We start from the raw sequence: 14372 nt of genomic DNA on the forward strand, positions 1-14372 counted from the left end.
CTTTGAGAATACAGCTGTGTGGCCTACATTCCCCTCACTCTTTATTCTATTAAAACTGTATACATTGAGGAATGACAAGTGAACATGTTACCATGGTGATCAGAGTAGCCTTATGAAAGTTACAACATCATTTACTATGTAGAAAGGATTCCCTAAAAGACCTTATTAAGCAAGAAGAAACAATGTTTTTTTAAAGTTTTCAGAAAACAATTTTTGTTCCACTTATAATAATGTATCTGATATATATAGGGCCTTTCGTTTTCAGTTATTTTATTTAATTTTTCCCAGGAATTTATCAGTGTTTATTACCACAACAACAAAAACAGGTGAAAATCAGTGCAAAAAAATCCAACTCCTAATGATGTCAATAACAAAACTTCTATTGACTTCAGTGGGAACAGGATTTGGTTGAAGCCTTACGCTTTCAGACACAGAAAATATTCTATGCAATGAACCAGCGTGTCAAGACAGCACAGAACATCTAAACCTATAGAAGTCTTCTGGCACATTCTTCAAAGCACTGTGACAGACATCTGCATTTACCATTCCCAATGCGTTGACATTTTGTTCTGGAGGGATTGTATAGATAGGATCAGATATTGAAAAATAAGCAATACGGCAGTGATTATTTCAGTGTGGGTGCACAGACTGTAAATGTAAACATTGAATTAAGGTGAAAGCTATACCACTCATGCTCTGTACATCATCCTTATCTTCTTCTGAATGCATCTATTTTAAACAAAGTATTTATATTTCACACATTCCTCACTGAGGGCTTACACCAGGGCAGGTTTGAGGCTTTAAAGTCTATGTTGCAATCAGCAGCAAGTATTGGCTAACGGCCTACTTTACTTCTGTTCAAAAGCAGCAGCATAACATGCTCCATAGCACAGCCGAACTGAAAGAATGAACAAGAATTTACTCAAAGCTTCCTAAAAGTTTATATCATTACAATTTTAGAATGGGAGGCAAATGGCTTTTTGTATTTCTATAAGCCTTCCTGGTGCAGAGTTAAGCTAAAGGAAAAAAGCAAGCCCTAGATTGTGCATTCCTTTATTTTCTTCAGTAAAGGAAATTTGAGACTCACAATGTTGCTTAATTCCACCAAGTTTTAAAGTAAAATGTGCTGCAGTGTTCACTAAACATCCACATTTATAAATACCATTTACTGTACAGGATTGACCGTTCCAAGCAGCATTACAGCAGTAACTGGCGTTCTGCTTCAAGAGAGGTCATTCTGCTTTTGTTAGATATAAATTTGTCAAGGCAAATGAAAATAAATTACTCACCTTTTTAAGAAAATGAAAGTTAAAAATAGGTTCAAGAATATGTATGACTGATTTTGGTCTCAGAAAAATCTATGACTGGCAAAGAGATCTACCATTTAATATTATATTTGGTTCTTTCATTAAAAACCAAAACAATCTTTATTGATAACTGAAATTATTAAACTTATGCATTGGCAGGAAAGTGAGGCTACCCTAAAACTGCATGTAAACCACTTATTTACCATAAAAATGTATTGTGCTTCTAAAAATATTGTAACTGTGGGTTTAATTGTTGATAACTCAGGGAAAATCTAATGCTAAAAGCATGCACCATCAGTAATGGATTTTCACAAAGGACATTTTTAATTACAAACCGACTCAAAGGATAGTACAAAAGAATTTCTTCTCCCTGAAGGGATTTTCAGATGCAGGCACTGGTATAATAAGGGGATCTTCTCCAATATGAGCATCACAGTACGCCAATAAATCAGCTGCAGCCTTGGATACCTAATAGGAGAAAAGAAAGTGATAACCATTATTAAACTTGTGATATTGAAATAGTCAGCATTGTTTAAACATTCCCATTTAGCCTAAAAATATCAGAAGTTCCCCTTATTAAAGCAGCAGATGATCAGTGTATCCACTTTTCAAGGTATTAGACCAAAAGTCTGAACCTACTCTTACAAGGCCAGATCTTTCTTTCACATGGTTTTTCAACATAGGGGATAGGAAACAGTCTTGATTCATGGAGTTTCTTCCTAACTGTTCCCTCAGGAACAAACAGTGAGTTTAATACCCTTTGTGAAGTCACCAATTAATGTGATAAATACAGCATTAATTATAATCTGAATCTTAGAGTAAATTGTCTTAACATTTATTTGTATTTATTTTTTCATATTCATGGCATAAATCTAAATCTTCCAAAATATGCAGGTAAAAAGTTTTACTTTTTTCTGTCCTTATGGAAAAGTCCCATAGAAATTTAACAGAAAATGAAAACCTTTCTTATAAGGGTTTTTGAACTATACTATACAATTTAATAGCTGTCTACCTCCCTGTTATACAATTTTGTGAACACTAACCTTCCTATGTGTTTTAGTTACTCTATTGGAATGTATAGGCTGTAGAGTGATTTCTGTAGAACCCTAAAGGTTTCATACCTATCAAATTCTATAATTTTTCCATACAGATGTACCACTCTCCTTGATTTAGTGCCACACAAAACACATACTGATTTGTGTGCTGGGGTCAATTACAATATATTGATTTCCATTTCATGCAAAAATGTTCCATCACTAGCTGAAATCCTGCAACATTATTAAGTCTCAACAGGTTTCTTTACCAGGGGACTTTACTGGGAGCTAAGGATGCCCAGCGCCTTGAAGAATGAGGCTCAATATGAGTATTAATTGTTAGCCTTCAGGATGCATTGTCAGTCCCACTTATTTTCCTCAGGCCTTTGTGATAGGGCTATGGCACCTAGTCATGCTGTGTCACAAAGTATGTGGAGTATTTTTGTATCATTTGACTGGCTGGCTGACTATTTCTGTTACGTGAGTTGAGCCATTTACATTTTTCTTTTTGTTTTTTTAAAAGATTATTGTATCTTAAGTATTGGGACAGTGCCCAGAGCTTAGGATAGGTGTTCTTTTTATCAGTCAAGCTATATTAAAATAATGGTGTACAAATAAAGGACAATGATGTACCAAATTCTCCCTTCAATTACAGACTGAACTCACTATCATTGTACCACTATAAACAAGAGGAGAATTTGAGCCTAATTTCTAATGTTTTCTAAAGAATGTGTAATCAGCCTCAAAACTCTAGCCTGCTCGTGCACAACTTCCTTTGGATCAGGCCCATAACATTAATGGAAACCTTTCCACTGACTTCAATAAGCTTTTAATCATGCTCCATATGAACTTTCCAATCCATATTCATATCAAGGAACAATTTATTCCATACAATTTTGTACTAACTAAAACATGGTGATCTGCTAGAAAACTTAAAACCGGCCAAATATTTATGACTGGAATCCCATTACAGACTCCACTCCTTAGCTGAGGAAATCAAAATGTTAAAGTCACGGATAACTAGTTTGTAGCAAGTGAACCATGCTGAGAGAGAGAGAGAGGGCTGGGCAGAGGCGTTACCCATGAACAACGAATCACTGGGGCAATACATAGCTAGGAAAAACAGTATTACATAGGGCAGGAAAATAGTTCAGTTGAGCAAAACTTGAGGGGAAAGAGGTCTGGAGAAAGGAATAGTACTTTAGAAAAAGAAAGAGGTCAGACAACAGGAAAATAAAATGGGTGAGTGGACCCTAGCTTCAAAGGAAGAAAGCAAAAGAGGTGGAAAGAGACTGTTTCCCCATTATTTTCAGACTCCCTCAAATATCTACTAGGTGAGATGTGGCAAAAGAAAAGATGATTTTTCACTTTCTTCTGGAGGTGGTCAGGGGTCAGACAGGTGTGAATTGTAATAACCAAAGAGAACTGCAGAATCTTTTCAGCAAATCCTGACAGGATTTTCATTTAAATTCACTGGAGAATTTAAAGAGACTCTACAACAGGGGTGGGCAAACTTTTTGGTCTGAGGGCTACATCTGGGTGGGGAAATTGTATGCAGGGCTGGGACAGGGGGTTGGGGTGTGGGAGGGAGTGCGGGGTGTGGGAGGGGGTGCGGTGTGCAGGAACAGGCTCAGGGCAAGCGATTGGGGCAGAGGAGGGGTGCGGGGTGTATGAGGGGGCTCATGGAAGGGGGTTGGGGTGCAGGAGGGGTGCGGACTGCAGGAGGGAGCTCAGGGCAGGGGGCTGGAGTGCAGGAGGGATGCGGGGTGCGACGGGGGCTCAGGGCAGGGAGTTGGGGTGCACGGGGGTGCAGGGTGCAGCACGGGGCTCAGGAAAGGGAGTTGGGGTGCAGGAGGGGTGTGAGGTGCAGGCAGGGAGCTTAGGGCTGGGAGTTGGGGGGCAGAGTGCAGGAGGGGTTCGGGCTCCGGCCCGGCGCTGCTTACCTAAAGCGTCTCTGGGTTGGCAGCGGTGCACACCAGGGCCAGGGCAGGTTCCCTGCCTGCCTGCCCTGGCCCCACGCTGCGCTGCTCCGGGAAGTGGCAGGCACCACGTCCCTGCGTGGCTCCTGGGGGATGGAGGGGCACAGGGCTCTGTGCGCTGCCCTTGCCACGCCTCCAGGTACCTCCCCCAAAGCTCCCATTGGCCACGGTTCCCTGTTCCCAGCCAGTGAGAGCTGTGGGGGGTGGTGGCTGGAGGCAAGGGCAACGCATAGGGCATTCCAACTTCTAGAATGCTGATGGGTTAGAATGTTGATTGGTTACAAGTTCTTTATATGGGCACGATGTCTGAGAGCACAGTGATATGCAGGGTCACAGCAATTCAATATGAAAAAACCTATTACTGAGTCCATCCCTAGGCTAAGGCATGATATAGCCCCCACACCTAACTTATAAACCAATTTACGAATAGGAAAATGGAACACTTCCAGAAATAGAGAGTTGGCACACCTTTCAACAACATATTGAAACAACACTTCAGATTTACTAACGTCAGAACAGGAATCACAAGTAAGTTGTAGACTCACTACAGTATGATCCAACTACCCACTTACAACACGCCATGAAGCAGCACAGGCCAACATTTCAGCTCAATGATTGTCACAAGCTAAAACCTCCACCTTCTTCCCCATATCAAGCCCAAGAACTTTTGTATGGGGGAACCCCCCGCACCTCAGGCTTACACTGCGTTAAGGCTGTTGGAGCGGCTCCCTGGCAGCTGTAGAGCTACAGTGACTGACGATTACAACAACAGCAAAAAAGTTAGTGGTCATACTCCAGTAGCACTAAGTCACATCAGGGTGAACTTTTATAGGTTACGGACATATTTCTGTCAGCACCCAAGAGGTATGCTGCAACAGCCTACTAATGCATACCCTGCTGTGCCTTATTTCTATATGGAATGTACTGTGTCATTATCACATTTGAAATACAGGAAATGTTAAACAAAGGACATGATTTTAAACTTTAGTAACAGTTGCTCACCTTAAAATATTCAAGCTGAATGCTGCTTGAATTTCTGTTCAATGTTGCATGACTCAGGACTACTTTTATCAACATAAAAAAAATCAAACCTAACATGACTTGCATCACATCCTTCCCTATTTCCCCAATAAAAAAAACGGTTACTCACTTTCTTGTAACTGTTGTTCTTCAAGATGCGTTGTTCATGTCCATTCGAAGCAGGTGTGTGCGTGCCACGTGCATGCCAGCCGGAAGATATTTCCCCTAGCAGCGTCCGTAGGGTTGGCCGGGGTGCCCCCTGGGGTGGCGCCTTCATGGCGTCCAATATCGAACCCTGCCAAACCCCCAACCCCTCAGTTCCTTCTTGCCGACCATTCTGACAGAGGGGTAGGAGGGTGGGTATTGGAATGGACATGAACAACACATCTCGAAGAACAACAGTTATGAGAAAGTGAGTAACCATTTTTTCTTCTTCGAGTGATTGTTCATGTCCATTCCAAGCAGGTGATTCACAAGCTAGAGCTCAGGAGGTGGGGTCGGAGTTATCCACTGAAAAGAGCATAGCTCTCCCAAAAGCCACATCGTCCCTGGACTGTTGTGTAATTGCATAGTATGACGTAAATGTATGTATCGAGGACCACGTGGCTACCCTGCAGATTTTCTGAATAGGGACTTGTGCCAGGAACGCCCCAGAGGCGGCCTGGGCCCTGGTAGAGTGAGCGGTTATCTGCGGAGCGGGCTACTTTGCCAGGGTATAGCACTCCCTAATGCAGGACATTATCCATGACGATATGCGCTGAGATGATACCGGAAGGCCCGTCATTCTGTCTGCCACGGCTCTGAAGAGTTGGATGGATTTCCGGAATGACTTAGTTCTCTCTATGTAGAAGGCTAAGGCCCTATGCATGTCCAGTGAGTGCAGCCTGCGCTTCCTATTGGAGGAGTGTGGCTTGGGATAAAACACTGGGAGGAAGATGTCCTGGGTCATATGAAAATGGGAGACAACCTTTGGGAGAAAAGCCGGATGAGGCCTAAGCTGAACCTTATCCTTATGAAAAACTGTGTAAGGGGGCTCAGACGTGAGGGCTCAGACCTGCGCTCCGAGACCCGTCAGGCCGAGGTAATTGCCACGAGGAACGCAACCTTGAATGAGAGATATAGCAGGGAGCAGGTGGCCAGAGGTTCAAATGGTGGGCCTGTAAGCCTGGAGAGGACTAAATTGAGGTCCCAGGCAGGGACAGGCTGACACGTATGTGGGAAGAGCCTGTCCAAACCCTTGAGAAAACGACTGACCATAGGGTTTGCAAAGACCGAGAAACCATCTGAATCCGGGTGGAAGGTGGAGATCGCGGACAAGTGGACCCTTAATGATGACCGGGACAAGTTCTGGTGCTTTAGGTGAAGGAGGTAGTCCAGTATAAATGGCATGGAGGCGAAGAGCGGCGGCTGACTACGTTGCTCCGCCCAGATGGAGAACCTTTTCCACTTAGCCAGGTAAGTAGCCCTGGTGGTGTGCTTTTTACTACCCAGGAGGACTTGTCTGACCTGGTCCGAACAAAAGAGCTCTGTGGCACTTAGCCATGGAGCATCCAGGCCGTAAGGTGGAGCGACTCCAGATTCAGGTGCCGGAGACGGCCCTGGTCCTGTGTGATCAGGCCGGGAACCATTGGTAAGGTGAGAGGGGCTGCTATGGACATTTTCAGGAGCGAGGTGAACCAGTGCTGATGCGGCCACGCTGGCGCTATTAGTATGACTCGAGCCCAGTCCCTGCGGATCTTGAGAAGCACCCTGTGGACTAGGGGGATGGGTGGGAAAACGTACAGCAGGCAGCCCTCCCATGAGAGGAGGAAGGCATCCCCAATGGACCCCGCACTGTGGTTCCCGAGAGAACAGAATGACATTTCTTGTTGTCCGGAGTGGCAAACAGGTCTATCTGGCGAGAGCCCCAAAACTGGAAGATTGAGCTCACCACGTCTGGCCGAAGGGACCACTCGTGGCTGTTGAAGGTCCAGCTGAGGCTGTCTGCCAATGTGTTTCACACCCCTGGGAGGTATGAGAGCTGCAGGTGGATCGAATGCTTTATGCAGAAATCTCAGAGCGCAAGGGCTTCTCGGCACAAGGGAGAGGAGCCTGCACCCCCCTGTTTGCTGATATAAAACATCACCAAGGTGTTGTCCGTGAGGTTTGAAACACATCTGCCCGTTATGTGCGTTTTGAAAGCATGAGAGGCCAGATGCACTGCCCTCAGCTCTTTGATATTGATGTGAAGAGCGAGGTCCACCAGAGACCAGAGGCCTTGGGTCTTGAGGTCCCCTAGGTGAGCCCCCCAACCCAGATCTGAGGCACCTGACACCAAGGTGAGCGAGGGCTGAGGGCTGGCAAAAGGTACCCCTGCGCAAACCATTCGAGGGTTGAGCCACCATAGGAGGAAGTCCAGTACCAGGTGGGGCAGGGTTACGACTCTGTCCAACGCATCTCGGGCTGGTTGGTACACTGACTCCAGTCAAGACTGGAGTGGGTGCAGCCTGAGCCTGGCATGCTGCACCACGTAAGTGCATGAGGCCATGTGTCCCAGCAGCTTTAGACAGTTTCTTGCCGACATCATGGGGAACTATCTGAGGCCGTGTATGATGTCCTGAAGTGAGCGAAACCTGGCCTTCGGGAGGTACGCTCTGGCTTGAGTAGAGTCTAGGACTGCGCCTATGAACTCTATCCTCTGTACCAGGGACAGAGTGGATTTCTCCTCGTTCGGGAGGAGACCTAAGTCGAGGAAGGTCCTCCTTATAAACTCGACCTGAGCCTCCACCTGGGCCCTCGAGCAACCCTTGATCAGCCAGTCGTCGAGGTATGGGAAAACCTGTATTTGGTGCTTGCGCAGGAAAGCCGCAACAACTACCATGCATTTTGTGAATACTCACGGGGCAGTTGACAGTCCGAACGGGAGAACTGCAAACTGGTAGTGGCCTGTGTTCACCACGAATCTGAGGTAGTGTCTGTGATGTGGGACTATTGCGATATGAAAATACGCATCCTTCAAGTCGAGGGCGGCGTACCAGTCTCCTGGATCCAGTGAGGGGATAATGGAGGTTAGCGGGACCATGCGAAACTTGAGTTTCTTTACGTACTTGTTGAGTTGTCGCAGGTCCAGTATGGGTCATCATGGTTGGCTTGCCCCTGGAGTGAAACAGGGGCCGTATGGTCACCGGAGACTTGTCCCTCCTTCGGGGGGGGGGGAGGCCGGCACCGGGAGGTGCATTAGGTCCGTTGCTGCCTCGAACGCCTCTGACGTTGATGGTGGTTGTATGTCCACCAGATGGTCTGGGGACCGAGGAGGGTTCGGACTCGACTGGACCCCGGCCGGGGCAGGAGTCGACGAGACCCTGGGTGGAAGGGAAGTGGACGTGGTCTGTGCCGAGCCACTCGCGGACGGCACCAGCCCCTTAGGCTTCGGGGGGGGGGGTGATCGGCCCCTCACTGGCCTCTTCTTCTTTACCGGCACCGGAGATGGAGAACGGTGCCGAACTGATGCCAACGCTCTATGTCCCGAAGAGTGGTGGTGCCGGTGGGCTTTAGAGTCCTTAGTCTGGCCCAATTCGCGTGCCGGTGGCGCCGGAGCACTGCGCACCAAAGAGGACGTGCTCGGTGCCGGGTTGTTGGGTCCCTGGTCGGATTGCGGTCTCAGAGCTGCCTTCATGAGCAGGAGTTTCAGTCTCTGCTCTCTTGGGCGGGTTCTTGGGCGGAAACCCTTGCAAATGCGGCACTTGTCCTTTTGGTGAGTCTCACCAAGGCACCGCAGGCAGGACGAGTGAGGATCACTCTTGGGCATAAACTTACCACAGGACTCACAGAGTTTAAACCCCGGAGACCCGGGCATACCCCCGGAGAGGAAACTAACTATCTACCAAACGCTACTAACTATGTGATAAGTACTGGCGGGAGTAACTATGACTCTCTTAAAGTGTTCTACTTTGGGGAGTCGGGCTCTTGAGGCAGGAAGAAGCAGCTTCGTTGCGGGGGGGGAGGGGGGGGTTTGTCTCCTCCCAAGCGGCCGGGGCTCCGGCTGGATAAGGAGGTTGCACCTCTCCTCTTGAGGTTCGCTGATTCTCTCACTAGTCTGCACTGTTTAGGGGGAAAAGATGTGGTTTGCCACTGATCCTCCTACTCTGGTCTAGTTACTGGGGCAGCGAGAATAACAGATCCTTAACCTTCCCGCGGTGCCCGCTGGACGCCACCTATGTGGTGGTGACCAAGAGGATCTGCTGCCCTGCCCCACAGGGTGACTGGGCTGGAAAACACCTTGTGGGAGAAGCCAACACTTCTGTGTTGAAAAACAATATGATAGCCGAGCCTCCGGGTTCGCAGCAAACTGCCCTCCATTGCGTTGAGAATTGCGGGGTTCTCTTGAACTGAGAAAAACTATTTACACTAAGAACAAAGACACTGCTAAGGCGCTTGCTGCAAGAGCGAGCAAAGTTCCAGCTAGCCATCATGGGCGGTAAGAAGGAACTGAGGTGGTGGGGGGGGGTCAATGGGGCTCGATACTGGGCGCCATGAAGGCGCCACCCCAGGGGGCGCCCAGGCTGACCCTACGGATGCTGTTAGGGGAAAAATCTTCCAGCTGGTGTGCACACGGAGCGCACACACCTGCTTGGAATGGACATGAACAATCACTCAAAGAAGAACTGTGGCTTCCAGTTTCATAAAAACTCATTTACATCTGTCACAGAAATGTCTAAAATAATCAGAATTCATTGGTCAAACTGACGTCTAACAAAGTTAACAACATGAGTGCTTCCTTAATACCTCCCCCTTTTTTACTGCTTTAAAATATGTATTTGCCCAATCTCTCATTTTTCAGATCATGCTTTTCTACTCCCCTCAGGATAAAGGGAGTATCTAGTAGTCAAAGTTACCAAATAGTTGTGATGCTGAAAACAACTCAGGAGGACTGTGGAATTTTACCATTACATTTCAGAACAACAGAGGTGATTACACAGCCCAAGTTAGAATATAATCCTGTTAGCTAGCTGTACTGTAATTATAAGCTTTAAATGACAAGGAAAAATGCTGCAATTACTATGTCATTTGCCTTGTCATAGATTGTGACTAATTACTATCCTTGCTATGACACCCACTCCACTTATTCCTTTGCATCCAAAAATCAACAGATCCACACACACTTCTCAGCAACCCCGCCGCTTATCTCATAACGTTATTCAGAGCCAGTTAGGGATATTTTCTACTTCCTTTTGAAAAAAAGGAAACAAAGTAATAGCTGATACAGTATGATACTTAAGTGTTTCAGCATTCTTTCTTGCTGAATTTTTCTACTCATGAAGGAGAGGAGATCTAACAGAGCTCAGAGTCTCTATTCATGGGACAACTATGGTGCAGCCAGTTGCGGCACTACATTCTCTTAACCTCTCTCAATTTTGATGACCTTCCTGGTTAGCAGGAACCAGCATCTTCCATAGACACCAGTAGTTGTTCTTGATGTGTCTCCTAGGTAGGAGCCATTACCTATATCAGCATCCTGATTCCATGCTGTGGGATCGATCCTCACCTTCTGTAGTCAGAAGACACCAAACTCAGTTTACTATTCTTCTACTGTAACTCATTCTTTAGGCTTATCATAAGCCATCAACAACAGCATTCCCCCAGACACTGGTACACGTACCAGTATTGATGCTTCCAGCTTTTATGACTAGTAGAAGTCTTATCTCTCCCTCTTTTAATGAGCTTCCTTGTTGGACTCCAGTGCACTGTCACTGCTTCCTTCTCTGATGGTCCATGGTGCTTGCTTTCTAGTCAGTTATGAACAATTTAATCTGCAATGAAGTATGGGCACCTCCAAATGCAACTTGTAGGACCACAAATCTTTGATATGAGCAGGCTCACATAACCTCTGCTGGTTACTGCATATGAGGCAGCCACAGACAAGGTGATGTGCAATGGAGTCCTTTTTGTTTCTTTATGATGTATGAAGGTGGCCTAGAAAGTTTATTTTAAGAAAAACATTTTCCTTCCTTTTTTTCTTGTCATTAGAAATTCAGGTCTTATCTACTCTGGAAGACTGATCGGGTAGTGAAGCTATTTTTATTCAAACTATTTAAAAACCACTTGTTTTTTGTTAATGTCTATTTAACTTAAATAGTTAAGAAACACTTGGGGAAAAGGACATCTTTAAGATTCAGCACTCCTACCTCTTCAGTTAAGAGCTCTAAATTCACACCTTGAGACTACCAATGAGTCTTTCAGTAAAGACAGGATAGACCAGATTTGTTATATCTGCTATTTCGAAGGTTAAAAAATAAAAAAAAGCAGGCAGAAAAAACCTCTTAACATCCCTTTTCAAGTTTTCTTTGATCATAAAAATAAGGCATAAACTCAACTGTTTTATCATTTGCAAGGCACTTTTAGGCTACTAAGCTAATACAGTTGCCATGAAAGCCCTGGAGCCACTGGTTTTTCAGCACCTTATAAACTGCTATGATACAAATTTCTGTTTAGTTTGACCTTAGATCAGGTACCAAAATGCATTTGGAGAACAAATGATTGGGCTTTTAAGCTATCTGGGCCTTAGGCCTGCCTCAGCTGTCCATAATTAAACTGACAACAAAAAAGCCTCATTTCCCTTCTGCCTTTGTTGTTTTATATTTAGTTACAGAGTATTACTTTGTACTTCTACACATTAAGTTGTCTCTACTACTTTCCCTGAACAAGTCCTTATCAATAGCTAGGCTGTTGTTTGGTGCTGTAGTAGCTGTTTTAAGATAAGGCCTGGTAAATGAAATTAGGTTTGAGGGGAAAAAAACCAACTGAAAACTGAGTTTTAGAAAAACGGGGATCTTAGTGCAGATACATTAGAACAAACAGATTTTCACTGGATGAAATGCAAATATGAATGTACATGTATACATGACAATTTCATCATCATGTAATAAAGAGGTAAACTTAAAGCTGTGTTTGTATAGTTTTCAATGGAACTTTGCATAAACAGTTTCAAATTATTGGTGAATAGATTTAGATAAAATAAAAGCACCAGTGATAATTGATATTCTGACTATTCACCTAAAAGCAAGAGTGCCTTTATTCACTCAGGATTACTAAAATGCCTGTATGACATTGAATTAGAAAGAAAATACTACCTACATGTACATGATGCAGTTTTTAAATACACAATCACATATTTTTTCTCCCTCAGGTACCCTGCCTCATTTAGTGCACAGGATGGATTCACAAGGAGGTCAAGTTAAGGTTGCATGGGTAATCTTGTAACTGGCATTATCTAACAGTGCTTGGCTTTATAACTTAATAACTGTCTTTTAACTTTTTTTTACTGTAATATGTTGGAGTGTCACTTTAATTCTGGGGAGGTTATCACATCCAAAGATACTGTAACTTTTAAATGAGTGCTTTGAAGACTTACAGATTAAATGTAGCAATTTAGAAAATTAAACAAGAACTTTTCAGCTTCTTAATGACAACATTTGAGAATGGTATAAATTCTAGGGTAGTAGGTTTTATTCTGTTTTTTAAAATACAAAATGTGATTTCCTTGTATTCATTTTGCAATTATTTCAAATGTGTATTTGAACAACAGCTTGGCTGCTGTCCTCCTTCCATCTAGTCCTGCAGTAAATTCATTTGGGGGACAGAGTGGGTAAAAACTATGGGTGAGATTCTCACTCCGACTCCAACCCCTGTATGTCAGGTAAGGGGGCGGAGCAACTTAAAACAGAAACTGAAGAAGACAGCTGTGAGGCAGCCATCTAAGAATCCCCTTGCAAGCACTGGCAAAGGAAGTGTGAAAGGTGCATCAAAGGTGGTCCTGCAGCTAGGATTCCAGACAGCATTGCAACCTATACGGCAGCCTCAGAAGGATGTAATAATTTAGCTACACAGGGATGTCTAAATTATGGTGGGCCACTTAGCCCACAGAGAAGCCCAGAACTGGGAGAGCATAAAAAACCATGTTAGATCCCCTTCCCCAGGGGATTTGAGTTCTGTGTTGTGCCTCTGATCTTTCTTGTATTAATCAATGAATATGTATTCATATGGAGATATTTGATATGCTTTATCAGTGCATTCAAGCTCTTCCTGTAGAGATGCATGGATTGGACAGACTCCGCAAATGCGGTGGTTAAGATGATGGGCCCAAATTTCCTCAACAATCACTTTGTTCTACTGTAGCCTTCCCACAGTAAGTGAAAAGCGCTTAAATTTGGAAATGGAAAGAGTCAGAGATCCTTGTGTGTATAATTTAGATTTTGTGCAGCCCTCAGATATTATGATGTCCAATGTGGCAAGGGCAAGTTGTTTGAAAAAGGAAAGAACAAGAGGCAGATTGACATATGATAAACCTCCCACTCTGTGTGAGGTTAAAAATACTGTTTTAAAAGTCTCTTACTGACCTTTCGTGTGTTCATGGAGGTTGGTCTTTATTACTAAAGAACACACATGATTATGGTACTTCACAAACTCATAGAAATGTAGGTCTGAAAGGGACCTTGAGAAGTCATCAAGTCCAGCCCCAGGTGTCAGGAACTAGGCTGGCTCTCGACATGGTTGTGTGGCAACCAAATGAGCTTGGCTGGGCCCAACAAAACCTCATTTAAGTGACTGTGCTCCCTGACTGGACGGGGGGCCAAGAGATCAGATCATCCTTTAAGCCTTTCAGCAACAGCAGCACAGTGGCTGCTTAATGTGTTCCATACTCACTGCTGCACCAGACCTGCTTCCTGTACCAGCCTTTGCTCTAACTGATGCCTGCCCCTAACTACAGCCTTAGTCCCTTCCTTCTTCAGAACTCCTGGCTCTGACCAGTGCCTTGTCTACCGACCATGACTCCAACTCTGCCCTTTGGTTCTGTTTTGACTCCCAATTCTGATCATTATCTTGTCCCCTGATTTTGCCCCAGCCAATAGGCCAGATTCCTGTTCTGACCACTAAGTCAGACCACCTACACACCGGTCTGACACCCTGCACTGAGGCAGGACCAAGTAAACCTACACTATTCTTGACTCGTGTTTGTCCAAGCTGTTCTTAAAACCTCCAGTGATGGGGATTCT

At 44.9% G+C, this 14372-nt stretch overlaps 1 protein-coding gene across 4 annotated transcripts in view; it reads right to left on the reverse strand.

Annotated features, from left to right (window-relative positions):
• Nucleotides 1–250: 250 nt before the first annotated feature.
• The window catches only part of GNG4 (G protein subunit gamma 4), a 38330-nt gene continuing 24208 nt past the window's right edge, over nt 251–14372 (reverse strand). For all 4 annotated transcript variants that reach the window (XM_043544335.1, XM_037893501.2, XM_037893499.2 and 1 more), the window contains one exon: nt 251–1775. In XM_043544335.1, coding sequence (XP_043400270.1) covers nt 1647–1775 — 129 coding nt within the window. In that variant the 3' untranslated portion in view covers nt 251–1646. The remainder of the gene's footprint in view (nt 1776–14372) is intronic.

The sequence above is a fragment of the Chelonia mydas genome, chromosome 3 (assembly GCF_015237465.2).
Source record: "Chelonia mydas isolate rCheMyd1 chromosome 3, rCheMyd1.pri.v2, whole genome shotgun sequence".
NCBI classification, from domain to species: Eukaryota; Metazoa; Chordata; order Testudines; family Cheloniidae; genus Chelonia; species Chelonia mydas.